The 27,541-nt window shown below is 56.5% G+C and overlaps 1 protein-coding gene across 1 annotated transcript in view; it reads left to right on the plus strand.

Moving 5' to 3' along the window:
* Nucleotides 1-27,541, plus strand: part of NTRK3 (neurotrophic receptor tyrosine kinase 3) — a 315,656-nt gene that overhangs the window by 93,907 nt on the left and 194,208 nt on the right. The window contains exons 6-12 of the mRNA XM_036278049.1: nt 951-1,108; nt 1,730-1,872; nt 2,568-2,709; nt 3,360-3,656; nt 12,640-12,663; nt 14,254-14,318; nt 15,200-15,302. Coding sequence (XP_036133942.1) covers nt 951-1,108; nt 1,730-1,872; nt 2,568-2,709; nt 3,360-3,656; nt 12,640-12,663; nt 14,254-14,318; nt 15,200-15,302 — 932 coding nt within the window. The remainder of the gene's footprint in view (nt 1-950; nt 1,109-1,729; nt 1,873-2,567; nt 2,710-3,359; nt 3,657-12,639; nt 12,664-14,253; nt 14,319-15,199; nt 15,303-27,541) is intronic.

A 27,541-nucleotide genomic window follows, 5' to 3' on the forward strand; every position in this document is an offset into this window, starting at 1 on the left:
CCACAAGCTTGTTTATTTATTTTCGTGGTGGTGGGGAGACAGATAATGAACAAACACGTAAATGGAAGTTTATTTATTTCAATACAAATGTATTTGCTTTTATTTATTTATTTTTCCTTTATTGATCTTAGAGAGGAAGGGAGAGGGAGAGAGAGGGAAACATGGATGAGAAAGATCATTGATTGGCCGCCTCCTGCATGCCCCCCGCTGGGGATTTGGCCCACAACCTGGGCACATGTCCTGACTGAGAATCGAACTGGTGACCTCTTAGTGCATGGGTTGACGCTCAACCACTGAGCCACACCGGCCGGACGCAAATGGAAGTTTAAAGTGATGCTAGACAGTGACAAACACTAGAAGAAGAAAATAGTAGGCGAGAGACTGGGCTATATTGGTCGTGGCTTTCTTACAGGCGTGGTCAGGGAAGGCCACGTGACTCCGTAATGGAGTGAGGGAGCCAACCCAACAGCTACGTTATGAGTAAGAACTCTGCAGGCAGAAGAAGGGACAGCCGTGCAAAGGTCCTGAGGCACAGCAAGCTGGTCATGCTGGTGAACTTGACAGGCAGCAAGTTCAGTGGCCGAGGGAGAGAAAAGGAGGTGAGGTAGGATATGAGGTCTGAGGGGATGGAGAGTGGTCCGGGTGCTGTTGACTTTGACTTTGAAAGAAGAGATGAGGTTTTGAGACGAGGAACCCTGCAAGCTGACGTATTTAAAAGGTCTCTTCACCAAGTGCGTTCCGTGGAATGGATTTCTTTTTTTCAGGTGAATTTATTCATTTGAAAAGGAAATAAATTTATGGATTTATTAAGTGATTTTTATTTCGTTTGAGACCACGCTGAACCCCTTTTCTCCTTGACCCCTGGAGAGCACGTGGGGCCCCCTCACAGCCGTGGGAGGGAGCTGGGCCACCTGGGCTCAGGAGCACCCTTCCTGTCTTCCTGCCCACAGGAGGTTGGAGCAAAACTTCTTCACCTGCAGCTGTGACATCCGCTGGATGCAGCTGTGGCGGGAGCAGGGCGAGGCCAAGCTGGACAGCCAGAACCTCTACTGCATCGGCGCCGAGGGCTCCCAGCTCCCCCTCTTCCGCATGAACATCAGCCAGTGTGGTGAGTGAGCCGCCGGCGCCCCCCGCCTCTGGGGAGGTGTCCGTCAGACTCCGCAGATGGCACCGCCACCTCTTCCCTCCTGGGTCATTCCGGCCCCTTCCTGAGCCAGCCCTGGGAGGCCGGTCTCAGGAGTGCACAGAGGGGTTCAGTGTGCCCCTTCTCATCAGACCGAGTACTTCCCGTCTGAGTCCCTTGCCAGCCAGACCTGAAGGGGGGTGTCTTGCAGTGTGGTCTGGACCTTCTGCATCAGGAGCATCTAAGGTGCTTTTAGAAAAGCGGGTTCCACAGACTGCAACCTCAGGATGTCTGGGGGGGTCCCCGAAATCTGAACTAGCAGGCTCCCCGTGGCAGTCTGAGCAGAGCAGAGTTTTGAGAACCAGCTCCCCAAAGTGGAAGCTGTCATTCCTGAGCTGTACCCTCTTGCTCCGTGCCGTGTGGGAGAGTCTGAGGTCAGGGGCTGGAATCGTGGGTTCTGCTGTCTCCTGGGGAGGTGGTGTGCCCCCTCTGGGACTTGGGGCCTTCCGAGAGCTCAAGCAGCAGATATTGGAGTCATTACTGTCCAAACGAGAAATGCCAAGTTTCGGTGGTCAGAGTTTGCCTGTGTTTTCTCCGCCCTGGCAGACCTTCCTGAGATCAGTGTGAGCCACGTGAACCTGACCGTACGAGAGGGTGACAACGCTGTCATCACGTGCAATGGCTCTGGGTCACCCCTGCCCGATGTAGACTGGATGGTCACTGGGCTGCAGTCCATCAACACCCACCAGGTAGGCTTCCCCATCTTGGACTCTGTCAGGGGGCTGGCCTCTTAGTCTTCACGATGAGCTGAGTCCTGAATCCAAGCAACAAAAGCGAGAAGAGGAGAGGAGGGAAAATTGGGGTCCTGTCTCTCCTGGGTCCCACCCAGCTGCAATATTTTCTAGCCAACTTGATCTTTTTTTTTTATCCTCACCCAAGGACATTTTTGCATTTATCTTCAGATAGAGCGGGAGGAAGAGAGAGAGAGAGAAAGAGAGAAACATTGATGTGAGAGAGACACATCGACTGGTTGCCACCTACACGACCCCAACCGGGGCCGGGGACAAACTGCAACTGAGGTACGTGCCCTTAGCAGGAACCGAACCCAGGTCTTTCTGGTCCGCAGGCCGACGCTCTAACCGCTGAGCAAAACCGGCCAGGGCTAGCCAACTGGATCTTGAACATGCCATGAAACTTCTAAGTACCTCAGTTTCCTCATCTGTAAAATGGGTGCAGCGCTGCCAGCCGCCTCATCAGGGAGAGGCGAGGCTGACCGAGCCCTTGCCTAGCGAGAGCCTGGCCCTCGGTCAGTGGGCCCTGCCCGGACTGGCCTCCTTTACCCTCTGCTCAGCTCTTCCTTCGGTTCCTGAAGCTGCATGGGGGTCAGGTGGGGTGCCGCCCTTGGAGAAGCTGCTTGACTGCCGGCTTTTTACTGGGGTTGCAGACCAATCTGAACTGGACCAACGTGCACGCCATCAACCTGACGCTGGTCAACGTGACAAGTGAGGACAATGGCTTCACCCTGACGTGCATCGCGGAGAACGTGGTGGGCATGAGCAATGCCAGCGTCGCCCTCACCGTCCACTGTGAGTGGACGCCACGGTGGGGGGCGGCGGTGGGCCAACAGGACGCCCGTGCGGGAAGCTGGGGGGAGGGGGAGTCTGAGCAGCGGGTGCTCCACCAGGAGGGGCAAGTCAGTCCCGGGCTAGTAACCCCAGCAAGGGGGTGTCCCTGGGTCGCAGAGATGGTGTGTCTTCTGCTCAGCCATGCCTCAGGACACTGCTCGCTTGGCCCAAGTCCATCTAGAGCAGGGGTTCTCAACCTTCCTAATGCCGCGGCCCTTTAATATGGTTCCTCGTGTTGTGGTGACCCCCAACGTGAAATTATTTTCGTTGCTACTTCATAACTGTAATTTTGCTACTGTTATGAATCGCCATCGGAAGTATGTGTTTTCTGATGGTCTTAGGCGACCCCTGTGAAAGGGTCGTTCGACCCCCAAAGGGGTTACGACCCACAGGTTGAGAATCACTGGTCTGAAGGGTCGCGAGAGGGAGGCCTCCAGCTGTGGCGGATCTGGGAGCTGGGGTGAAGACAGACATGTCTTTGGGGGGCGGTTGGGGGGCACCTCTGATTCCTTCAGTCTTTTCCGAGCTGGGTGGAGGGTGAGAGTCGGGGCGCCCATGCCAGTCTCTGGGAGCCTGTGCGTCCCGGGCACCAGCTGGCCTCTCCCCGGCAGACCCGCCGCGCGTCGTGAGCCTGGAGGAGCCCGAGCCGCGCCTGGAGCACTGCATCGAGTTCATGGTGCGCGGCAACCCGCCGCCCGCCCTGCACTGGCTGCACAACGGGCAGCCCCTGCGGGAGTCCGAGATCATCCGGGTCGAGTTCTACCAGGAGGGCGAGGTGGCCGAGGGCTGCCTGCTCTTCAACAAGCCCACGCACTACAACAACGGCAACTACACCCTCGTCGCCAGGAACGCGCTGGGCACGGCCAACCAGACCATCAACGGCCACTTCCTCAAGGAGCCCTTTCCAGGTGAGGGCAGTGCCGCCCTGGGGCCCCCGCTTCCTGCAGGAGCTGGGGGGGAGATGGGGGGACAGGGCGTGGCCGCGCGTGAGGGGAGAAGCCGCGTCCACGTGGCTACCATCACCATGAGAACCAAACACACACACAGCGGACAGCCGCCCCAGCAGGTTGTGTCAACTAGAGGAAGTCTGTTTCCCAGTGCCTGTCACAGTGCACCCCGAGACCCTGAGAAACACCCGGCTGTGGTAGCAGGGCGTAGTGCGTTCTGGGACCGGACAGTTGGACGAGAAGGGCAGACACTCCCGACCCAGGCTTTTCTTTGTCGGGAGACTCTGGGTACGATCGTTGGCTTTTCGGAGCCTTGATTTCCTCATCTGTGAAATGGGCACAACGGCACTACTCCCGTAAGAATCTGTAGCTTTTATTTATTTTTTTATTATTGACTATTTTTTTAATCCTCACTCAAGGATATTTTTTCCCATTTATCTTCAGAAAGAGTGGGAGGTGGGGAGAGACAGAGAGAGAGAGTGAGAGAGACACATCCACTGGTTGCCTCCTGCATGACCCCGACCCGGGCTGGGGATCGAACTGCAACCCAGGCACATGCCCTTGACCGGACTCTAATCCATGACTCTTTGGTCCACAGGCCGACGCTCTTAACTGCTGAGCCAAACCGACCAGGGCAGAATCTGTGGTTTTTATTTATTTATTTCTATTTTTTTTTCTTTATTGATGTTAGAGAGAGAGGAAGGGAGAGAGACAGAAACATCCATGAGAGAGAACATCGATTGGCCGCCTCCTGCATGCCCCCCACCGGGGATCGGGCCCACAACCTGGGCATGTGCCCTGACCGGGAATCGAACCGGTGACCTCTTGGTGCATGGGTCGATGCTCAACCACTGAGCCACACCGGCCGGGCAAATCTGTGGCTTTTAAATGGCATAAGGTACATACAGCACATGCACAGGCTTTGGCATGAGTGATGGTTCAGTGACCTTGCAAGGGGCTCCCGGGCCTCCCAGCCCCACTCTGCACTTAACTGGCGAGTGAGCTGAACCTCCTTCCTGCTGGTCAGCAGCTGGTAGAGTCCAGGCATCCAGGTCTGCGCGTGGCCCCGCCCTCTCCCTCCTGTTCCGTGCGGAGCTGATAGGGGACACCCGACGTGTCACCTGGACTTGCTCATGTCACCTGCGCTCGGTCGTCTCTGAAGTAATGAAAGAAGTTTGACTCTTTGGGAGCGATTCTGTCTTCCCCTGTCTGGGTGAGAACATTTCAAGTACCTTCCTGAATTCAGAGAAGTAAACACCCAGGACGTGTAGGGAAAGTGTTTGCATCCTCTCGGTGGGTTCGGCCGTCGGTGCATTTCTGTTACGGAAGCCGCGTGCCTGGATGGCCGTGGCGATTTCTGCTGGGAAGAAGCGGGGTGACCTCTTGGCCATTCATCCCCAGAAATCAGGGGTTGTAAGGAGATAAAGGGACGTGTAAAGACTGTTCTCTCTCTCTCACACACACGCACACACGCGCGCGCGTGCACACACACGCACACATGCGTGGACACATGCGCACAAACACATGCACACACACATATGTGCGCACACACACACGGAGGGAGTATAGCATCTGCTTGTGTGGAGGTGCCTCAGCCCACAGACAGCCAGGGCAGCGGCTCCGGAGGCCTCCTTTATCTTAGTGCAAAATCCCCTCGAACTAGATGCTCGCGCAGGAGAAGTGAGGCCGCGTGGGAAGCGCACTTCTTGCCACCGCTGTCCAGGACGCGCTGGAGCCCAGCTCAGGGGAGGCTCCAGGCGGGCTGATGTTTGGGACCCCAGGGGTCCCGTTGGGTCTGGCGTTTCCAGCGTCATCCCCGCTCGTCCAGTTGGGGCCTCGGGAACGTCTCTCGGCCGTGCCGGGTTTCTGGGAGGCCCCGCGTCCTGGCCAGCACTGGAGGCACCTGTTAGACACGAGGGGCTCTGCTCTCACGACCACAACGTGGACGTGGCCCTTTGCGCTGCCTGTGCCCAGCCGGCAACAGGAACTCTGTTAAGGGGCCAGGAGCACAGCCCCCCAGTTCCAGAGAGAAGCTCCTGGGGCCTCAAGAGTGGGCTCCCCCGGAGTGCCCAGGAGGGAGGGTGAGCCCACAGAGGTGCCCTGCGGGTCACAGGGCAGCAGGGGCAGCGGGGTGCTGTGGCGGGCACAGCTTTTCTTTTGCCCTCCTTCCCGAGGGAGGGAAGCAGTTCGGTGCCCCCGCCCACCACAGACACAGCCTCTGTCCCCAGGAGACAGGAGGGAGGGGAGAGCCACAGAGGAGGTCACCTGAAGTGGTTTCCTCAGACCCAGCCACACCCTGCAGGGCCGCTGCGGTGATGTGCTGGTTTTAGGAGCCCGAAGGAACCAGTGGATGAAGAAAAGGCAGGGATGGGAGGGAGGGGTCGTCGTGCCCAGTGACAGCATGGCTGGTAGTTCAGGAGAGGAAATACCTAGGGGGCAGGCACTGAACCTCACACCTGCCGAGCCCTGGCCACAGAGGTGGCCTGTGGGGGGTGGGGACATCATAGTGGTCACTTGTGCCCCCCTCCCCGGCCCCCGAGCAGAGACATGAGCATGGCAGAGGAAGGGCTCCTCAGACGGGCTCAGTGCATGGTGGGCGCACAGGGAGTGACGGTCACTGCCCTCCATTCCTGCCGCGTCCTCGGTGACACGGGACGGAGAAAGGGAACCTCTGCCTAAATTGCCCTGAGGATTAAACCAGTGATGAATGCTGTGTGTGTGTCCTCCGTTTGGACGGAGGGGGGGCTCCCAGCTGTCAGCTCTGACCCCGGTTCTTGAGACGAAGCACAGACCAGGGGTTTCGGGTCCCGGGTCCAGCAGCCATCTCTGGTGAAGCTGGTGAGCCCCCCAGGCGGTTCCGTTTGGACTCGTGGTCATGGAGCCACGGGCCAGGGCTTCTGCCTCAGTCACTCGTCAGCTCCGTGTCTCCGGCCAATGGCTCAACCCCCCGCTCCTACCTTGAAGGTTGCGGTGGAGATGAATTCCCATGGATTACTGCGCATATAGTATTTTCAACTGGGCTTGCCGTAGAGTAAGCACAGAATTACTGTTCGTTTTATTACTTTTTAAAAAGAACACCCAAGGGCAACTGAGAGTGGATCTGTTTCCTTTGGGGGAGGAACCAGAGAGCTGAAGGTGAGGGCCTCCTGTGCTGACTGTTCCGGCCCGAGATCCGTGGAGAGGTGTGATTAGAAAAACTATTCCGTGGAGCTGCCTGCGAATGCAGAGGCTTCCGTCACAAGGGTGTCAGAGGAGGACACGGACGTGCAGGTGTTCTGGGACAGCCCTCTGTAAACGGCCCTGCAGGCCACATGCCGCAGCTCCCGTCCCCACTCCCAGAGACGCCCTGGAACGTTCCGTGGGGGGCTCTGCCTCAGCGTGGGAGGTCCCTGCTGGACGGGTCTGGGAGGTTTGTTCCAGAAACACCGAGTGAGGCTCCGTGGTAGTCCAGGGACTTGGAGGAGCGGCGAGCAGGCGAGGAATCAGGGATCTGAGCGTCAGGAGGGCTGGACCTGGGAGGGAGGGTGGTGGAGGCTGAAGGGCAGTCTGGGCAACAGTGCTGTGTCGGGGTCCTTAGATGGAGGGGCGCGCGTGTGTGTGCATGTGTGTGCGCGCACGCATGTGTGTACTGTTGAATTCTCATGGTTTACATGGCCAGGAAGTCCCTTCATGCCATCTGTGGCCCCAACGGACCTGTTACTCTATTATAGAGATCATTGTACGTTCTATGTAAATGTAATTACTTATACTTACGACACCGTACGAGACACTGTCTTGGGCTCTTTCGGTTTACTGACGTTCAGCTCTCTCAGCCATCTTATCTGTGGGCCCTGTGGTTATTTCCACCTCGCAGATGAGGAAACGGTCCGAGGCGGGAACTGGGCCAGTGCACAGCTGGTTCCTGGCAGCGCTGGGCAGTACCAGGTGGCCTCGCCCTGGAGTTGCGCTGTCCAGTGTGGCAGCTCTTCCTTTGCTCAGCCGTGCCAGCAGAGACCGCGAGTGCTCGGGCTCTGGGCCCAGACGGTGGGGGAGCCCGTTGCCCCCGAGCCCCAGTCTCCCCAGGCTGGTTTCCTTTTCCTAAGAAGCTCCCCGAGGCCGGCATGTGGCCCCAAGCTGCTGGTGCCCAGGAGAGGAGGTGTCTGCCTCTCTGTGTCTGTGAATGTGTCGTGGTGATACGGGGTGGGGTGGTTTCCCTCTTCAGTCCCCTCCTCTCTGTCTGCCTCTCTCCTCGACTCTCTGGAGCCCCTGGCTTTCCTGAATTTTTGGGACCAGAAGAGACATGTGACCCCATTTGTATTCAGATGGTGCCTTGGACATGGGTCCTGTCCCTTCAGCCTGCTGCGGGGTCAGAGCTGAGGGTGATCCCTGGGACCCATCCTCTTCCAGGGCAGAAGTCTGAGCCCCCCCCCACCCAGGTGAGAGGGGAGCCTGGAGGTCTCCCCAGTCCAAGGCTCTTGTGCTTCCGGGTGTGTGAATGTTCCCAGGCTCCAGGAAAGGAGTGGATCACTCAGGCCGCTGACAAGGGGACACTCTGGTCCGTGGGCGCCTCCGTGCAGATCAGCGGGCGTCCTGCTTTGGCAGCTCCTCCTCTCAGGCCCCGAAGCCAGGAAGGCTAGACGCCCTTTTCCTCCCCCCAAATCAGGCCTTTGTCACCTGTGGTTCAGAAGAGGGTGGTGCCGTGCAGGGCACACTCAGGCATTGGGACAAAGATCTGTGGCCCTCCCTCCAGACCCCACAGAACACCTACAGACAGGCACCCTGTAAACGGTGCAAAACGACCACGAACAGGCACCCAGTGGACGGTGCAAAATGACCACGAACAGGCACCCAGTGGACGGTGCAGAACGACCACGAACAGGCACCCAGTGGACGGTGCAAGACGACCATGAACAGGGACCCAGCGGACGGTGCAAGACGACCACGAACAGGCACCCAGCGGACGGTGCAAGACGACCACGAACAGGCACCCAGCGGACGGTGCAAGACGACCACGAACAGGCACCCAGCGGACGGTGCAAGACGACCACGGACAGGCACCCAGTGGACGGTGCAAGACGACCACGGACAGGCACCCAGTGGACGGTGCAAGACGACCACGGACAGGCACCCAGTGGACGGTGCAAGACGACCACGGACAGGCACCCAGTGGACGGTGCAAGACGACCACGAACAGGCACCCAGTGGACGGTGCATTTACTGCGCGAGGCCTTGCTGTCAAGGAGCCCTTCACAGACGCAGCGTGTTCTGTGCACAGGGAGAGAGGATGTTTGCTGGTGCCTACTCTGCAGAGGTGTGGTCACAGGGACAGAGGGCCTGGGGCATGGGAGCCACAGTGGAGGGAGGGGATGGATGGACGGACGGATGGATGGATGGACGGACGGATAGACGAACGAGTTCTCGTCCTCCAAGGTGGAGTGCAGCACAGTGGTTCTCAAAGGAAGCAGCAGCTGCAAACTGGTCAGACATGCAGGTTCTCAAGACCCACCCTGACCCCTTGAACCAGAAAATCTTGGGGAGGACCAGTAAATTATTTAATTTTTTTAAAAAAAGATCTTTAACTTTTCTTTTTGAAATAGTTTGAGATTTACCCCCCCACCCCTAACATTACAAAATAGTATAAAGAAATTCTCATACCCTTCACCTTGCTTCCCCAAATATTGCCATCTTACATAACCACGGTCCAAACCACGGCACTGACAGTGACCTGGCACTGTGATTGGATCTGCAGACCCCAGTTAAATCTTAAAAAAAATTTTTTTTTTTAAAATTTTGTTTTTGTTACAGATGTTTCTCCTCTTTGCCCCCATTGACACCCTCCTCCCCACCCCCCCACCCCATCCCTGGCTTTGTTGTCCGTGTCCATTGGTTATGGGTACATGCATATAAGTTCCCTCCCTCCACCACCCCCTCTTCTGAGGGTTGTCAGTCTGTACCCTACTTCCACGTCTCTGGGTCTACCCTATTCCTCAGACTGTTACGTTCATTATATTCCACAAATAAGTGAGATCATGTGGTATTTGTCTTTTTCTGCTTGGCTTGTTTCACTTAGGATAATACTTTCCAGGTCCCTCCATGTCCTCTCAAAGGATAAGGAATCTTTCTTTCTTACAGCTGCATAGTACTCCATTGTGTACATGTACCACAGCTTTTTTATCCATTTGTCTACTGATGGACACTTGGGCTGTTTCCAGATCTTAGCTATTGTAAATAGTGCTGCTATGAACATGGGGGTACATATATTCTTTCTGACGGGTGTTTCGGGCTTCTTAGTGTATATTCCTAGGAGTGGGATTACTGGGTCAAATGGCAGTTCAGTTTTTAATTTTTTCAGGTAACACCATAGTGTTTTCCACAGTGGCTGCACCAGTCTGCATTCCCACCAGCAGTGTACTAGAGTCCCCTTTTCTCCACACCCTCCAGTTAAATCTTATCAGTGGTCCCATGCGGCTCTTGCTTCCCCAGGATCCAGCCTGCGATAGTGCAGTGTGCTTACTTACCCTGTCACCTTACAACCCTTAAATCTGGGCAGCTCCTCAGTCTTTCTTTGTCTTTTCCCATCTGTGCCCTTTTGAGGAATGCTCCCGGATCACTTTCTAACCTGTCTCACAATTCGGGTCCGCCTGATGTTTTCTCATAACTAAATGTCAGTTCTGCATACCTGGCAAGACCAGAAGAGACCGAGGATGTGGTGCCATACCCTTTCCGTCTGTCTGTCCACTATTACTGGTGGTGCTAACTTCATCACTCGGTCAGGACGGTGTCAGCCAGGGATCTCCATGGCATTGTCAGGAGTAAGGACACTGTTCGGGACACTTCTTGTTTCTATTCTTTCACACATTAATTTCAGCATTCACTGATGGTTCTTGCCTGAAACAGTTACTCCCGCGGTTATTTGTCAAGTGGCGATTTTTCTGTTCCCGCCCTTCCTACTGCACTGACTGGTTGAAGCTCTCCTGTAAGGAAGAGTTGTCTCTTCTTCCTCATTTATTTATTCAATTATTTATTGGTCTTGGGATGGACTCGTGGGCATTAATTTGTCCTGTGGTTTATAATCTGTGCACTAGTTGGCCAGGGCTGTCGTAACCAGGCACCAGAGCCTGGGCGGTGCGCACAACAGAAATCTGTTTTCTCGGTGTCTGGAGGCTGGACACCTAAGGTCAGGGTGTCGGCAGGTGGGTTTCTCTGAGGCCTCTGTCCTTGGCTGCGGACGTCATCTTCTCCCTGTGTCCTCACATGGTTGTCCCTCTGTGTGTCTGTCTTTTTTAAAAAATTTTTTTCCCTTTATTGATTTTTAGCGAGAGAGGAAGTGAGAGGGAGAGAGATAGAAACATTGATAAGAGAGAACATCGATTGGCCACCTCCTGCATGCCCCCTACTGGGGATCGAGCCCACAACCTGGGCATGGGTCCTGACCGGGAATCGAACCAGCGACCTCTTGGTGCATGGGTCGATGCTCAACCATGGAGCCACACCGGCAGGACTATGTGTTGTTACTCTCCACTTTTTAAAGGTCCTATTGGATTATTGCCCCCCTTGATGACCTGATTTTAACTTGATGACCACCTTAAAGATCCCATCTCCACATGGTCGTATTAGAATCTATGGGGGGTTAACACTTCCTCCTATGCGTTTTGGGCAGGTATATAGTTCAGTTTGTAACAACCCGTGACTGTCATTGTTATTTCGTTGCTGAAATCGTCCTGGCGTCGGCGATGGGGAAGCCCTGCATGTTGGTGCCTGTGTTCCTTCCCTCTGCTCCCGTTCGTATTTGCACACTGTCCCACGCCCTGGCATCACAGAATGTCCCAGGCGCACCTTGACCTCTCCCTGCCCCAGCCCCGAAGTGATGCACGGCCCCCAAGAGTCCGCATTTCCTTTCTTGGGGACTGGGAGCGAGCACCCCCTGGGTGATCCTGTTTCACGCTGAAGTCCGAGACCCTCTGACCGAGCGCCTGGTGAAGAGCTCAGACTGAGATCTGAGTCCAGTTCTCCGATGAGTGAGATTCCATTAGTTGCTTAATGTCTACCAGCCTGTTTCCTGACCGGTTCGATGGGGATACTGCCACCCACCTCCCAGGACGGTTGTTAGGACTGAAAGCACATATGACAGAAAGCATTTTGCACAGCCCCAGGTCCACAGCTGATGTCGGGCGATGCTAAGTTTTCATCATTAAGTGAACCATTGCTTGAGGCGAAACAGCCTTGAACACAGCGCCACCTGGGGGCGGGGCTGACTGGAGAGGGATTCCCGAGACCGTGTCCGCCTCCTACCTGAATAAACTCTACCTGTCACCTTGAGGAATTTTGTCTTGAGCTCATGGCTGGCATCTTCCAGAAGCTCCAGGGAAGCCCACCTACAGCATTTCCCCCTGGCTGTAATGTACCCCCGGGTCCCCAGCACTGGGAAGGAAGGAAACTTTCAGTGAGACATTGTAGCTCGGATTTTATTCCCCATCTCCTGGTTCGGTTTTAGACCCCTGGTGGGCCAGGCCACTTCTCTTGAAATCGGGAACTTTGTCTCTCATTTCTTCTGCTTTTGGGGGGACTACCTCCTAAAGAGATCATGGAGTGTGGGGGAGGGGCGATGGGCCAAGGATTTTAGTTTCCATTTGCTGGGGTAACCTGGGATCACCGTGAGTGGGGAAAGTCGGTAGCTATCAAGAATATAGTGGACCTATTCTACTTTTTTTTTTGCATTTATCTTCAGATAGAGTGGGAGGGTGGGAGGGAGGAAGAGAGAGAGAGAAACATTGACTGGTTGCCACCCACACAACCCCAACCGGGGCCGGGGACGAACCACAACTGAAGTACGTGCCCTTAGCGGGAGCCGAACCCGGACCTCTCTGGTCCTGCGGGCCGACGCTCTAACCGCTGAGCCAAACCGGCCAGGGCCTATTCTGCTTATTATTACATTTGTTAATTATCTCTTTGTCTTTTTTTGCAGAGAGCACGGACAACTTTGTCTCTAGTAAGTCTGCTCTACCTTTTGCTTTGAAGCTGATTTATTCTGATACTTCTGGTAACTATTGAATCCAGATACTGGTCTTGCCTAGTCCACCATATCCCCAGGCCCCGGGCCGGGAGCATCAGTGTGAACTGTGAAAGGGGACTGTGGGGTAGAAATACTCCTCGGGCCCTTCCAAGCCCACACCTCCTGGGCAGCTGCTCCGTGCCTCAGTTTCCCCCGGGGAGTTTTTTTAAGGCCTGACCACGTTGTGGGTCTCCCTGTCTGGATGTAAAGGGGTGGTGTCGGGGGGCATGAGAAACCCTGTTGTCCATCTTGGTTGTTCTTCTGGAACCTCTAAAGCTGTTAGTGTTTCCCCGGGGCTCCGAGGGCCCCGGACCGTGGCCAGGACTCGCCTCATACAGAACTGTGATCCGCGAGGTCTCCTGGATGTGTCCGGGATTGCCGAGGCTCAGTTTCCACGTGGTCCGGGGCTGGGACTAGACAGTCCCTGAAGGAGCTGGTGCTCTGCTCACGGGCTGTGGGGAAACCCTGGCCACTGTCCCTTTCCCCCACGGGAGGCGAACAGCAGCCGCCGCCGCCATTTCTGCCCCGCGTGTCCTGAGACAGTGGCCCGTTGTGGACACTCGCGCTGCTCGGCACCGACATGAACGTCGGAGGTTCTTTATCTGTCCCCAGTCTTAGAGGACTTGCCATATTGCAGAGTGTCCTTCCAGAGGATTCTGAGTCGGGGCCGCCTCTTGCCTAGGAGGTGACTCTAGATGGAAGGACAAACGGTTACGTGGGTTTCCACCCAGCCTGGCTGGGGAAGGGGGGCTCGCTGGTCGGATGCACTGGCTGCCTACCCTGAGCTGCCACTGTGTTTTGAAATCTGCATTCGGGGCATGGGTCGTGGGTGTGTCTGGGTCCCTGGGTCTCACTGAGGGGGGAGGGGAGATGAAGGGCACAGGGGAACCAGGGGCGGGAGGGAGAGCCTACGTCAGAGAGCAGTCAGTGACAGCTGCCGTCACCAATGAAACGTGAGAATCCAGACCCTGGCTGGGATCCCAAACCTCTTTTTTTTTTTATCCTCACCCGAGGACATTTTTGCATTTATCTTCCGATAGAGCAGGAGGGAGAGAGGGAGCAAAAGAGAGAGAGAGAAACATCTATGTGAGAGAGACACATCAAGTGGCTGCCACCCACATGACCTCAACTGGAGCTGGGGACAAACTGCAACCGAAGTATGTGTCCTTATTGCGAACCGAACCCGGGATTCTCTGGTCTTCAGGCCGATGCTCTAACTGCTGAGCCAAACCGGCCAGGGCCCAGACCTCTTGTTTTTGTTGTTGTACCTTTGTGTGCGACAGCTCATGGTCGGTATTGCACAGGTGACATTTTCCTCTGAGAAAGGGGTTCCTCTTGGGGCCTGGCCCTGAGCAGTCAGCACCAGCCAGGAAGCCAGGCGGGTCCCCTGCTCTCCGGGGAGGTGAGGCAGTGAGGCTGGCTTCGAGGGGGTGCTCTCCAGTGTGAACTCGGGGAGTCGGGTGGGGATGGCCCGGAGTCTGTCCCGGCTGGGAAGCTAACCCCTCCTCCTTTCTGTTTGCTCTTCAGTGGATGACGTGAGCCCCACGCCTCCTATCACTGTGACCCACAAACCAGAGGAAGACACTTTTGGGGTGAGTTACTTCTGGGTTAAGAGGTGGCCATTTTCTGACTTCATCTGAGTGGCCGACTCTCCCAAATACTGCCTCGTCCGAACCCTGGTATGTGTGGCAGAAAGACGCGTGATGAATGGGCCTCCTCTCCGGGGCTGAGCTCTTCCTTGTTTGAGGAGAATAATTCATTGTTTGAGGAAAGCCTTTGAGGATCTGCTCCAAGCCCTGGGGCTCGGAAGAGAATTGTTGGAAAATCCCCACTCTGCTAGGAACCTGGCTGGACCTCATTCAAATTACAAAGTCGGAGTTACCCAGACCAGCTCCCTGGGTGGGTGTTCAAGCCCCGCCCCCACTGTCAGAGCCTGAGATTCCGGGGGGGGTGGGAGGGGGCGGAGAGGAAAGGGGTCTTTTTTAGAGTCTAGGTCTCCTAGAATTTCCTGGGTGAGAATGTTCTGTAAAGAATTCCAATGTGCATATACAGAATTTGCTTCCCGTTAGCATCTGCTAGGCTGAGAGGGCCCAGGACCCGGAACCATGGGACCTTCTCAAATCAGGTTGGGTCACTTGTTCACTTGATGGTCTTAGGTCCTCATAAATGACTTCCTCTAGCAGGGGCGGGGAACCTTTTTCTTTCTGCCCAGGGCCATTTGGATATTTATAACATCATCTGTGGGCCATCCAAAATCATCAGCTTACACATTAGCCTGCTGCATTCGCTCAGGCTAATTCGGTGAGGCGTGTGATGTGAGCTGGTGTTGATTCTGCAGGCCTCGTGTGGCCCACGGGCCGGATGTCCCCCACCCCTGCAAGGCCTTTCTGGGTGGCAGAGGACTGTTCTCAGTGGGTACACGTGCTACTTTGTGGGACGTGGTAACTGGACTCTCTCTCTTGGCTTTTCCTAGGTGTCCATAGCCGTGGGGCTGGCTGCTTTCGCCTGTGTCCTCTTGGTGGTTCTCTTTATCATGATCAACAAGTACGGTCGACGGTCCAAATTTGGAATGAAGGGTAAGGGGGGACTTCCATTGGCAAGGGTCTCGGGGGGAGGTGTGGCTCTTTTTGACGACGAAATGCTGTTTTCACCTCGCTGGGCTCTCTGAGAGGCTTCTGTTATTCAGCTGACGTGGTCATCCCCAGGCTGCACCTCGGTAATGATGGCCTGACCACTGGGCTGGGTCTGTGGGGACAAACAGGGCCGTCGCGCTGTGCTGTGATTGCTGGGAACATTGCTTAGCTGGGCGGATGCCATGAGGATAACTTGGGAAGGAAGTTGGATTTGAAGGCAAAGGAAGAGGAATTTAGTTTCTTTTCATTATTGGTGAGAGAGGGACTCTGTTTGAGTACCCTGGTTTTTTGCTTCACCCATGCATGGGGCTGTGAGGAGGTGTAGCAGAACTAGGTGTAGGTGGACTCGGGCACTGAAAAGTGGCCAAGTGGCCTGTGCAACAGTATCTCAGCCCATGCACAGTATCTCAGCACGTGCAACAGCATCTCAGCACGTGCAACAGTATCTCAGCCCGTGCAACAGTATCTCAGCCCGTGCAATAGCATCTCAGAGTGTGCAACAGTATCTCAGCCCGTGCAACAGCATCTCAGCGCGTGCAGCAGTATCTTAGCCCATGCAACAGTATCTCAGCGCATGCAACAGCATCTCAGCGCGTGCAACACTATCTCAGCCCGTGCAACAGCATCTCAGCGCGTGCAACAGTATCTCAGCTCGTGCAACAGCATCTCAGCACATAGCTCCTCACAGCTCCAGAATGATGCCAAGAGCAACATGATTGCTAAATCTGCTGGCTAACTTCTAAGACACGCCGTACTCACCCCTATCATGGCGGGGGTTGGGGGTACGATGTGGCTGTACACCAAGCCTTGGGTAGGGGGAATGGCATGAAAGGGGTTAACGTGGTGAATGAGCACCCGTCTGCCAGGTCCCAGGGACAATCTGACCAAACGGCTTGAAGGAGGCTGGGTGCCAGCTCCCTTGAATTTCGGAAACTTGAATTTCAAGGTATACTTCCAGCTAGGCTGGCTGATGTTAGGTCAGAGATGGGTAGAGTGGGCTGATGAAAGGTTCAGGTCATCAGGTTGCTGAGCTGGGGTTCAGGTTGGGGTCTTCCAGTGAGATTAGGGGACGCAGAAAGATGAATCTCTATGCTTCTGCCCATGAGTTGGTGTCTGTGGTGAGGGTCTTGACCCTGGGGCTCTGGGACTGAAGGCGAGTGCGTGGATGAGACTCACAGGGACGGTGGCCTCTTGAACTCACAGGCAAATACGTGCATGTTCGTCGTACGTGGTGGGGTGGAGCTGGGAGTTGGAATGGAGCTAGTTCGTAGCTTTTCGCATATTCTCAAAAGGTTTGGTGACTCCCCTAAACGTTCACAACACTGATCTATAGCAAGAGACACCCACAGAAGCACAGGAAGGCAGAAAACCTGGGGCGCCGCCTGGCCTCCCAGAAGCCGGGGCCTCTGTGCTCTGCGCCTGACCGAGCTGAATGGACCACAGAGCAAGCCCGGTTCCCTGGAATCAGATGAAATATTTTGACCAAGAGAAATCCCTGTGCCAGCACAGTGTAAAGAGGGGATGAGTTTGGCCTGATGCCAGGTGACTTAGGCCCGGACAGACCGCTGCAGGCACCTTGAGTGCAGATGTTTTATCCGCCAGTCAGGGCTTCACAGGTTTAGATGAATGGCCGCCGGGCGAGCTCTGAGCCTTCGGTGTTGGCATAACCCGTGGGCTCCCGGCTCTGGGTCAGGCGCTGCTGTTTGGGCAGGGTTTTCTACCGTGGGAGGAGCCTTCCTCCGTCCACCTGAGAAAACTTCAGGGCCTCGACCCCAGGGCAGAGTGGGGCATTATTGCTGTCCCCTGAGGAGTTGCGCCACCAGTTGAGACCCTACCCGTGCCTCGCTTGGCAGCACGGAGGGAGCAGATTTTTCCTATTAACTGTCAGCCGGTGTCTGGAACAGCGTGTCCCCATGTCGGGTAGATTAGGCAGCACCCAGGGTGGCGCCTCCCCGTCAGCTGTCCTTGGAGCCTCTCCCAGTCTCTGCACCCCTTTTCCAGGCTGGGCGGCTTCCTTGGCCCTGGTTGGGCCAGGAGGACATGTCCCCATAGGTGGAAGAGAAATATCCTGTTCTGAAGTCAGACGCTTTAACGAGGATAGAGTTAGAGGCCAGATGCCATGGTGTGGCCTGGACAAACCAGCTGTCTCTAAATAGTCCAACATGCCCTGTGGTTTTCATATAAGGTGAGTAACATTGTTACTTAATGGAAAAACAAGCCGATGTGTGTGGGGGGGTTGCAGCCTGTGGAAAGAGCATGTATCATCTGGACTCTTTTGTTGCAACTACCTAGTAAGTATCTTTAAATCCTTCCAGATCAGAAACACTGGGCGAGTTTACTTCATACCTCTCCGCTTCCTCTTACGGTTTATTAGAGCTGACAGGCCTTAGACTTACTAGGCTGATGTCCCCATTGCACAGATCAGGAAACTGAGACCCAGGGCGCACAGCTAGATGCTGGCCTTCCCTTCCCTTTCCAGAAATGTGAGACCGCATGGCAAGGCAGTGGAAGCCAGAGGGCAGGGAGGGAAGGGAGGCAGGAAGTACTGTGTGGGCTTCCGGTTAAAGTACCCAAAGTGTTTCATCTGCTACTGCTTGCTTCTCGTCCTCATGTCGGGAGATGTGCCAGGGTGGTGATGAGCACGCCAGGGCTGCCCCGCTGGGAGTGAGCACCAGTTAAGAGGTCCTTACCGTAAAGCGGTTGCCTATTTCATTATGCCGGGGGCTTATTACCATTTTTTCCATAAACAGATGGTAACCGTCCTCTGCGTGGATTGCAGAATCGTGCCAGCGTCTTGATTTGGAGGGATTGGCTCCTGCCAAAAGATCTCAGGGGCTGGTGCCCGCGTGAATGTCTTGTTATCCCTCTGGCGTAACTGCTAGGTTAAAGGGAAGCACTCAGCTTGGGGAGAAGTCGTCTCTGCCCGGTCTCCTAACCTTGGGACATGGGGCCGACAAGGGCTTCTCCAGCTGGAGGGCGGCAGGGCGGGGAGGGACGGTGGACGTCCATGGTTGGCTGCTCCAACTGGACGGAGGGGAATGTCTGCGTGTCTGTAGCTAGGAGCACAGAGCAGGGGATGGGTGTGGACGCGGGTGGAGACTTCTCAGACCGCTGACGGGGACCTGGACTCTGGGTGACGGAGGGCACAGTCGGTGCCAGTAATACGAAAGCTGCTCTCGCCCGGGGGGGCTTAGAAGGCAAGGGCCGTGCAAGGAAGCGGTGAACCTGGTGAAGAACTCGAGTTTCCTGACTTTCTGTGATACGTTCATTCTCCCTTCTTGCTGGTTTTCTTTCTTGACTTTGTTGTCTCTGTCTTGCCCTGAACTGAGGTAAGGAGAAGCTACCCGTGGCCCCTGCAGAGACCCTGCACTTGAGGCTCCTGGTGGGAGGTGGCTCTGAGCACACCCCTGCGAGGGGTTTCTGGATCCATTTCCTGTGTTGTTATGCTCAGGGCCTTGTGTTCTAGAGAAAGCCCTTTCCCCCTTCTCGGGCCCCCTGGCAGCGCCTCCCACCCAAGAAACACTTCCAGCATCCGTTCGGGTCTAAGTGAGGTAGGGCAGGTGTGCGGCCAGTCCAGCCAAGGCCACAGATGCCCCGAAGCCTGGAGCCTGTGCTCTCCTCTCTGGACTGGACTTCGGGTCTCTGGCTGCAGGAGTAGCCTCCCCTCCTTGCCGACCGAGTCCTGGAAGGGGGTCTGGCCCTTTGAGAAGTCTGCAAGGCAGTGTGTGTGTTCCTGGCCGCCTCCGCTGCCCTGTCTCTGTGGGGGCTTTGCGGGTGTGCCATGAACCGTCCCCGAAGTCGCCACACTGTGGTTGCGTTCAGGCCAGATGCCTGTTCCTCTCTCGCTTGGGGTTCTCATGCACCCGATGTTCTCTGGCACCGACTCTCATCTTTGAAGGGAGATCCTTGCGTGTCATCCGCTACCGAGTGTTTTCCTCGGCGGCTGCCTGCTAGCTGGCTGTCTCTGGTAGGCCCCTGCCCCCCGTCCAGCAGGGCCGGATGGTCGGCTAGTATGCTCGGCTCCATGGCCAGAGCCATCGTCACCCTGATTCACTCAAACACAGTTCCTACTAATCCATGTCATCGCACCCGGTGTGTCCCACAGGGTTAACAGCCCTTCGATGGCTCCATTTAGGAGTTCTCCGCCTTTGTCCCCCGCTACGTGTGACAGGTGATAGGCACAGGCCTTGTGGGTGTAACCAGGCATTTGGACAGACGCTGTTCCTCGTGGTTGTTCCACACCTAAGAAAAGTATATCAGCCCGGCTGGAGTGGCTCAGTGGCTGAGCGTCGACCCTGCACCAAGAGGTCGCCGGTTCGATTCCCGGTCAGGGCACGTGCCCAGGTTGTGGGCCCGATCCCCAGTGGGGGGCATGCAGGAGGCAGCCAGTCTACGTTCTCTCTCATCGATGTGTCTATCTCTCTCTCCTTTCTTCCTCTCTCTAAAATCAATAAAGAAAAGAAAGAAAAGAAAAATATCTCAGAAGACGAGGTAGCAAAAGGGGTTTTTCAAACCAAAAATAAAATCAAACCCACGCCGATTTTCACTCTTAAAAAATCCGCCCACTTTTGTATTTTGTTATCCATCAACAGTCCTGGTCCCACATTTCCTCCTTGATCCAAACGTCCTACTGTGTCGTGGCCCCAGGACGGAAGACCGGGAGGGGCGGGACTTCCCACGGTGTTCCTTGTCCAGCTGGGTTGTCGCCTGGGCAAAGCCAAGCTGCAGATGTGTCCTCAGCACCACCAGCCTGTTCTTTCTGTCTCCGCCTCTCCTGTGCCCCTGGGGGCTTGCACGTTCCCACGGGAGGAAAGACCGTGGGCTTCGGCTAATGAGAAACTTCCACGTGGCTGCCGTGTCTGGGCAGCCCATTCTCCCGTGGACTCTGCAGAGGATTTTGATGAATAATAAAATACTAAAAGTACTAACTCTGCAGAGGGTTCAGCTATGCAGAGTGGCCCTCGAAACCACAGGCAGCCGAGCAGAGAGACCAAGACGACTGTTGATCGGGAAACGCGATTTGGGAAGGAAAACCACGCGCTGAGAGCAGTTGCAAGCAAGCCGGCGGCTGCAGACCCCGGGCCCCAGCCCCTCGGCGCGCCACCGCCCTGACTGCTGCGCGTTCATCACGGGACGAGCTGGGCAGCTGCTGCAGTGGGCTGTGCCGTGGCCGTCTGTCATCAGCTGCCACTCAGCCACCAGGTGCTCCTGCCACCTGCTCCAGGCCCTGGGCTTCCAGAGGGAGGAGGAGGAACTTCCTTTCACTCACAGAGATGGTAACCCCCTCTCCTTCCTCCATCCCCCAGCGGTTTGGTGTAGAAAGAGCCGCGTTTGCCTTGAGATATGGGGTCATTGCCTAAAACCGTGAAGGCTTGACTTACGGGATTATCCGAGGTCATGTACGTCAAACAGAAACCGTGACCTAGAACCCAGGACCTGGAGCATTGGAACGGCTCCGCCAAACAGTAGCTGATTCTGATTATCACCATCATTCTAAGGAGCAGTAGCCCTCCGAGGGCGATGTCATCATCCCGTTTTTTTACGGATGAGCAAGCTGGGATTCGAGAACCCTAGTCGGGTCATCGGGTCTGTCTGTCTGTCTCCAGAGCTGGGTGACACTAGCCACGATTGGGCGTGTCCAAGTCAGGACAGAAGGGACTCCAGGGCTGCTGGGAGCCACACCGAGGGTCCCCATCCCAGGAAGCTGCAGAAAGCCCTTGGCAGAGGGTCCTTCACTTCCCTCCACCCCCTGGGAGCCTCCTGCCCAGCTGCCTACTTCTCCTTATCAGTAGATAAGCTGCTTACCCAGCCTCTGGCGGACACTCTTCAGGTTAACGGGGCCTTTGTGACCCTGGCCCTGGCCCTTTAGCCCACGCCCGTACTCCTGTCTGCTCTCCTGCCCCGTGTCTCCGCGTACACAGCTCCCAGAGACCGCACAGCGCACCCTGCGGAAGCCGTTTCCAGAGTCCACCCGAGGTCGTGACTTGTAGCCGCGGCCTTGGGAGGGTTGGCTCAGGTTCAAGGTGGCCCTGTGCGCCCCACACCGTGCTCAGGGGTGACCCCTGCCCGGCATCTGGGTCTCAGTGAAGGTCCTGTGAGCCGGAGGTCCCAGTCATTCGTCCTGGGTCCCTTCCTCTGCTTCACCTGTCCGCCCCTCGCCCTGCCCGGCACAGCCCCGTCCTGTCCAGGGCACCTTCGAAGTAGCTCCCGAAGCCGTCCCTCTGTCTCTGCCCACGCCCAGCCCCCCATTCTCCCCAGGGCTTCTCCCCAGGCTTCCCCCATCCCTCTGGCCCTGGAATTTTCGGCACTTCACCGTTACCTGTCGGTCACCGCTTTGCAGTGGAAATTCTGCTCGTGTCCAGCTCCATATCCAAACACTCCAGGCGACTCCCTGCTGACGCCTGCTACCCCTGGCATGGCAGCCCAGGCCCGGCTGGTCTGTCCCTGTGTACCCCAGTCTCACCTTGCAGGGACTTCTACTCCTGCCACGGGTCCCCTCCTCTGCTTGTCCGAGGTTCGGTGCTCCCTAAGACCCCAGTGCCTTTGCCCGGGCTGCCTCAAAGGCTCCCCACCCACAGCTGACGGTTCCCAGGTCCTCAGCTCGGTCTTCACTCCCCCAAGCGGCCTGCCTTGGCCACCAGGGCAGGGCCGCCCCCGTGACTGGCCTCTATACCAGTGGCCCTTCCTGCCCGGGCACTTGCACAGGTGGGCAGGGCTGGGTGATGAGGCGCGTCCACCCAGCTCTGGGAGTGTCCGCAGGCTGCCTAAGGCGGGGGATAGGTGGACGTCCTCTGGCCACCTTGGGCTTTGTACCAAGGGGCTGGGACCTGGAGCTCCCCACCTGACCACCAGCACACCCAGTTTTGTTCCCATGGTGATGGGGGCATGTGACCTGGGAGAGGTTCTGCTAGTGCCTGTAAGATAGAGATGGTGACGTTCTCCTCCAGCTGACAGCTCCTCCCATCCCTCTTCTCGCCCCACGGTGTCGCGTGGACAGGAGGACAGGAGGACACGAGGACCCAGCTGCCTTCCCCTGAGGTCACACCACGCTTATCCGGCCTTCTCTCCCTCATGTCTCTCCCTTTGCCCACTGCCTTGCATGGGATCGGGTGCATCGAGGGGCTTCTTCTTGCTTCCCCACCCCTAGGACTTGCTCCCTAGCCGCACTGCTGGTGCTCAGGACAGCTGGTGCTTGGGCCGGCCTGGGGCCGAATCCCGGTTCTGTGGCTTGGGAACCGTGGGCACTTTCGTGGCGCGGGAACCGTTCTGGGCCTCCATGTCCTCGGCTGACACGTGCGAAGGATGATCCTACGGGGCAGGGTCTTATGAGAATTAAACGGACTTATGTATACAAAGCAATGCGCTTAGTCCCTGGCCACGCGGTCGTCACTCAGTGAATGTGCTGAGGGGGATAATGATGACTTTTGCTCCCTTCAGACCAGCTGTGAGCAACCCACTGGTCCCCTCAGAGCTGTGGTTATGCCTTGGACTTTGCAGCAACTGCAGTGGCCGGGCCGCTCCCCTGACCAGTGAGGTCAGAGTCTCAGTGGGCGGGGTCACAAGCTGCCCAGGTGATTCCAGGGGACAGCCAAGGCGGTGACCCCGCGCTGTGGCCTCCCCGCCTCTCCGGCAGAGCGCAGACCCTTTGGATATAGGGAGACAGGAGGGAGGGGACACGGCAGGGGAGGGCCTTGATTGGCTGCTCTGTGTGTCAGGCTTGACCCTTTATCTGCGTGTTCTTTGATTTTCACCATGAACTTGAGATACCCAAATTATCGTTCCTGTTTCTTCTTTTGTTAATCCTCACCTGAGGATATTTTTTTCCATTATTTTTATTTTATTTTATTTTTTTGGAGAGAGTTGGAGGGAGGGGGAGAGAGAGAGAGAGAGAGACATCGATGTGAGAGAGACACATTGACTGGCTGCCTCCTGCACACGCCCCGACCAGGGCCAGGGAGCGAACCTGCAACCCAGGTATGTGCCCGTGACCATGAGCGAACCCGCAATCCCTTGGTCCGAAGCCCGACGCGCCAAACCACCAAGCCAAGCAGGCCTGGGCCTTGCCCCCATTGCCTATGTGAGCTTTAGGGAGGATGAGTGACACATGTAAGGTCGGGGCTTCTGCAGGCTTGACGCTGAAGGACCGAGGGACAGGGCAGGGCCAGGGCGCACTGTCCTTCCACTTCGGTCCCTTCCCTCCCCCTCCAGCACACGCCTTCAGTGAGGTGCCCGAGCACCCGGCCTTCACCACCGTCTGTGGGGGCTGCTGCCGCCCCTGTCCCCCCGCAGTGTTAATGACCCAGCTCGCTTGCTGCGCACTGTGGCCCTTGCCAGTCATCAGCCACCTGTTCTCCCGTGCGCAGCACGTCCTGCCGTTTGCTTACTGGAGAGGTGTAGGCAAAGGCCCCCCGTGGACGAGGGGGGCGCGTTTGCGGACCGGAAACGGGAGCCTTGCTGTTTTGTTTTCATTACCGTGAATTTCCGGGCACACTCGGAGGGCCTGCGGCTCTGCTCTGCTCCCTGGCTGCACACGAGGCAGAGCCTGCTGGTCTACCAGCCGCCCTTGGCTTTCCCTCGGGACAGGCGACACGCGTGTCTGTTTTCTGACGCCTAGGATCTTCATTTTGGGAAGTGTCATGGGATAGGTTAGGAACTGGGTTCTAGCCCTGGCTGTACGCCAGTTTGTCGTTGAGTATCTTACGAGCTCCACTGTTCTCCTCTGTCATAGGAAGGCTTTGCTCAAGGGGCTTCCAAGGTCCCCCTGGTTTCAGCATTCTGTGGTTCAGTGGCTTTCGAGTGGGAGGTCAGGGTGGATGAGAGGTTGCGTGGAGGGAGGAGGGTGGGAACCTGCAGGAGGCAGGAGTCGAGAGGCGTGTCCCCTGTATAAAGTGACTGTGACTTTTGGGTCACCAGGTCTGAATTTTGGGAGTCGGAGGTTGAGGGAGACGCACAATTCATCCTCTCTGTGCTGTGTGTCTGAGAGCCCAGGCTAGACCCTGACCCCCCGGCGGGTGAGGCGCCGGCTCTTACTTCCCAGCTCGTGCACGTGACTTCTCAGAATGGCGGGACCGTATTCGGGGACACCTCCCATTCTGCAGGTCCCCCGGGCCCCTCCCAGTGTTGTCACGGGTCTGGATGCTGGGGGTTGCAGACCTGACTAAGACACACTTTTCGTCCTTGACAAGCATAGAACGAAAGAGGATGGTGTGCTCAGAACCTGGGGTCCCGCCCTTTCTTCCAGAGCACAGTCCCCCTCTCTGAGCTGCTAGTCCTTCCATAGGTGCGGGGCTTGCCCCCCAGCTGGGGTGTCTGCCTAGGGGGGCTTTGGGTTCTCCCGAGAGCTCAGCCCCTCGGGCCCGCCCCTGCTGCTTGCTGCCATCCCTGTAGGACGTCCCTTGCTCTCTGCGGTGAAGCCCTTCACAGTCCGCCTGTGGGGTGTTCTCCAGTTCCCTCTTCACCTTGTGGAACTGTTGGGCCCCTGGTTCTGATTGCTTCCAGCCTGGCCTCTGCCAGTGCCAACGGGGTCTTAGCCATGGTAGCACCTGAGATTGGGTGGCATTTCCGTTTCCTGCAGGGGTTTCTGCACATTGGCAGGCTTTACCCACCCTTCCTTATTGCGTATGTCCCTCTAAGTGGGTAGACTTTGCCTCCCGTCCCTGTGATTGTGGCAGAGCTGGGGTGGGCCGTGGTGGGGCCAGGGCAGCCAAGGAGGCCTTCAGGGCAGGTTCTCCCCAGGGGGCCCGGGAGGCTCGTGGGCAGTCCTGGTGTGGGTGAGGCTGCTGCCATCCTCTCTGGGGCCTTGCGAATGAATGAACTCTCTTGACACTGGGGTTCCACTCACACGGCAGCCCCAGGAGAGCTTATGTCTCCGTCATAGAACATCTATAAAATATCGAAAGAAAAAACATCAGTGGTGATTCTGTTATTTGGCGGTTACCGCTATCAGCCTCACGCGTGTGCGTGACGTCTGTGAGTGTGAACACGTGCACACACGGATCTGTGTACCGCAGATCTGTTCCTGAGTGTCTGTGCTCACGTACGTAGCTCACGCACGTATTCAAATGGAAATGGTCATCTGCAATTCGTTTGCTTTTCACCTAACAATATTTCTTAAGCACGTCTCTTGTCTCCTTCACTGGACGCATCTCTCTTGCTTTCTGATTCCTCTGCAGAAGCTTATTTTTCTTGCGCTCTCGCTTGCTTCTTCTCACGTCGCTTGTGTATCATACCATTTCATTTGGTTAATTCAGAAGTTAATCCGTTCGCCCAGAGGGTACGCGGCAAAGGGGCAGGAGGGGCATTTATAAAACCTGAATGAGTGTGAGGAAGACACGGGCCCTGCCTGCCCCGCGGCCAGCCCCTCGCGGCTCCCCCTGTGCGTGTTCCCAGCCTGGCTTTGTTCAGCAAGCCTCGGGTACGAGAGGCTGGGCAGAAGCCAAGCGAACCTGTTTGTGTCGGCAGCGGTGGCAGCCACCGCATCGCTTGGCAATTACGGATCCCCCACTGTGGGCCACTCCAAAGGCCTGGAGGGATGCGGCTCCCCTCCGCGCAGAAACCCACGTGGACGCTGTGATGGGCTCAAAGGAAATGTGTCATCTGACCAGCTGAATCCTTAGGCGCCGGCAGATACCAGCAAGGGGGACGGGCCTCGGGAACCGTGACTGTGGGCACAGACCCTGGGCTAAGACTGCACTGGAGACCAGAGTTAACACGTTCTTTGTGTCTTGGGTAAGTCACTTAGATGCTCTGATCCTCAGCTGTCTGCCTTTGTTAATGTGAATGAACAGTGCCTACCGGGTAGAGTTTGAGAGTATTCACTGAGATCACATACGGGGAACCCTCGGGGCAGCGACTGCCCGTGGTCAGTACTCGGGAAGAGACCACCGGTATCCGAGGAGGAGAAAGGCAAAGCTTTCTTGTGTGTGTGTGTGTGTGTGTGTGTGTGTCCACTCACGAGATCCCTCCCTTTCAATGAACTTACAGTACTTTATTTTATTTTATTTTTTTATCCTCACCTGAGGACATTTTTCCATTTTTTGTTCAGATAGAGTGGGAGGGAGAGAGAGGAAGAGACAGAGAGAGAGAAACATCGACGTGAAGGGACACATTGAGTGGCTGCCACCGCACGACCAACCAGGGCCGGGGACAAACTGCAACCGAGGTACGCACCCTTAGCGGGAACCGAACCCGGGTCTCTCTGGACCGCAGGCCGATGCTCTAACCGCTGAGCCAAACCGGCCAGGGCGAACTTACAGTACTTTAAAAAGTTATTTCCATTCAACCCCGGTATGAAGCCCCAAGCAAAGATAACAGCCCTGATCCCATTTTACAGAAAGTTAAGCTCAGACCCCAGCGTCAGCAGCGCGCCAGGGCTGGTAAAAGTGCATCAGACAAGGGCGGGTTCTCCTTCGGCCCCGAGTAGGGATGGCTGCGTGGCCTGGGGCAGCCACCTGCTTCTTGACCCTCCATGAGCCACCTGGTTGGGCCACCCCATCGCTGAGGACTCTCCCCAGTCCAGCCCTTGACTCCCCAGAGGTGCTGGCGGCTCTGTCAGCGGCCCCTCCTTGAACGCCGCCCTCATTCTGCGTGGACATTTGTGAGGCATTCCAGGTGGACGCTCGGGCCAGTGCCCACTGCACCCACGAGGGCGAGAGCAGTTGCCTGGACTTGGCAATGTCAGGCCTCCTCCGCGGGAGCCGTGACAACGGTCCTGCCCGTCGCCTCCCCGGATGCACTTTCTTTCTCCAAGTGTGGCTCAGTGTGAATTATTTATGATCATCCTTCCTAGTCACTTGGGAAGATGAATGAAAGCCTTAGTAACCGGAGCCCAGAGCAGCCTCCTCTCAGTGGAAGTCTGTTCAGACATCGCGGCCCCGAGAATGCCAGGCCTGGAGAGTTTCAGGCTGGCCCCCGAGGCCGGGGTAGAGCCCCACCCACTTGCAGAAGCAGCGGAGGGCTCAGCTCTGTGTTCTGGACACAAAAGGGCAGCTGAGCCGAGTGCTGAGCCCTGGGTTCCGGCCTCAGAGCCTTTTCAGGTGGATGCATCCTCCCGTGTCCCTTCCCGTCACCCTGCCGGTGCCAGCGAGCTCTTTAGGAACTCTTGTATCCTCACTGACCCCGCATCCCGGCTGCCTTGAGCTCACCGGACAGAGCCAGCTGCGGGGAAGACAAGACGCTGCCGA

Source organism: Molossus molossus, unplaced genomic scaffold (assembly GCF_014108415.1).
Source record: "Molossus molossus isolate mMolMol1 unplaced genomic scaffold, mMolMol1.p scaffold_m16_p_24, whole genome shotgun sequence".
In the NCBI taxonomy this organism is placed as follows: domain Eukaryota; kingdom Metazoa; phylum Chordata; class Mammalia; order Chiroptera; family Molossidae; genus Molossus; species Molossus molossus.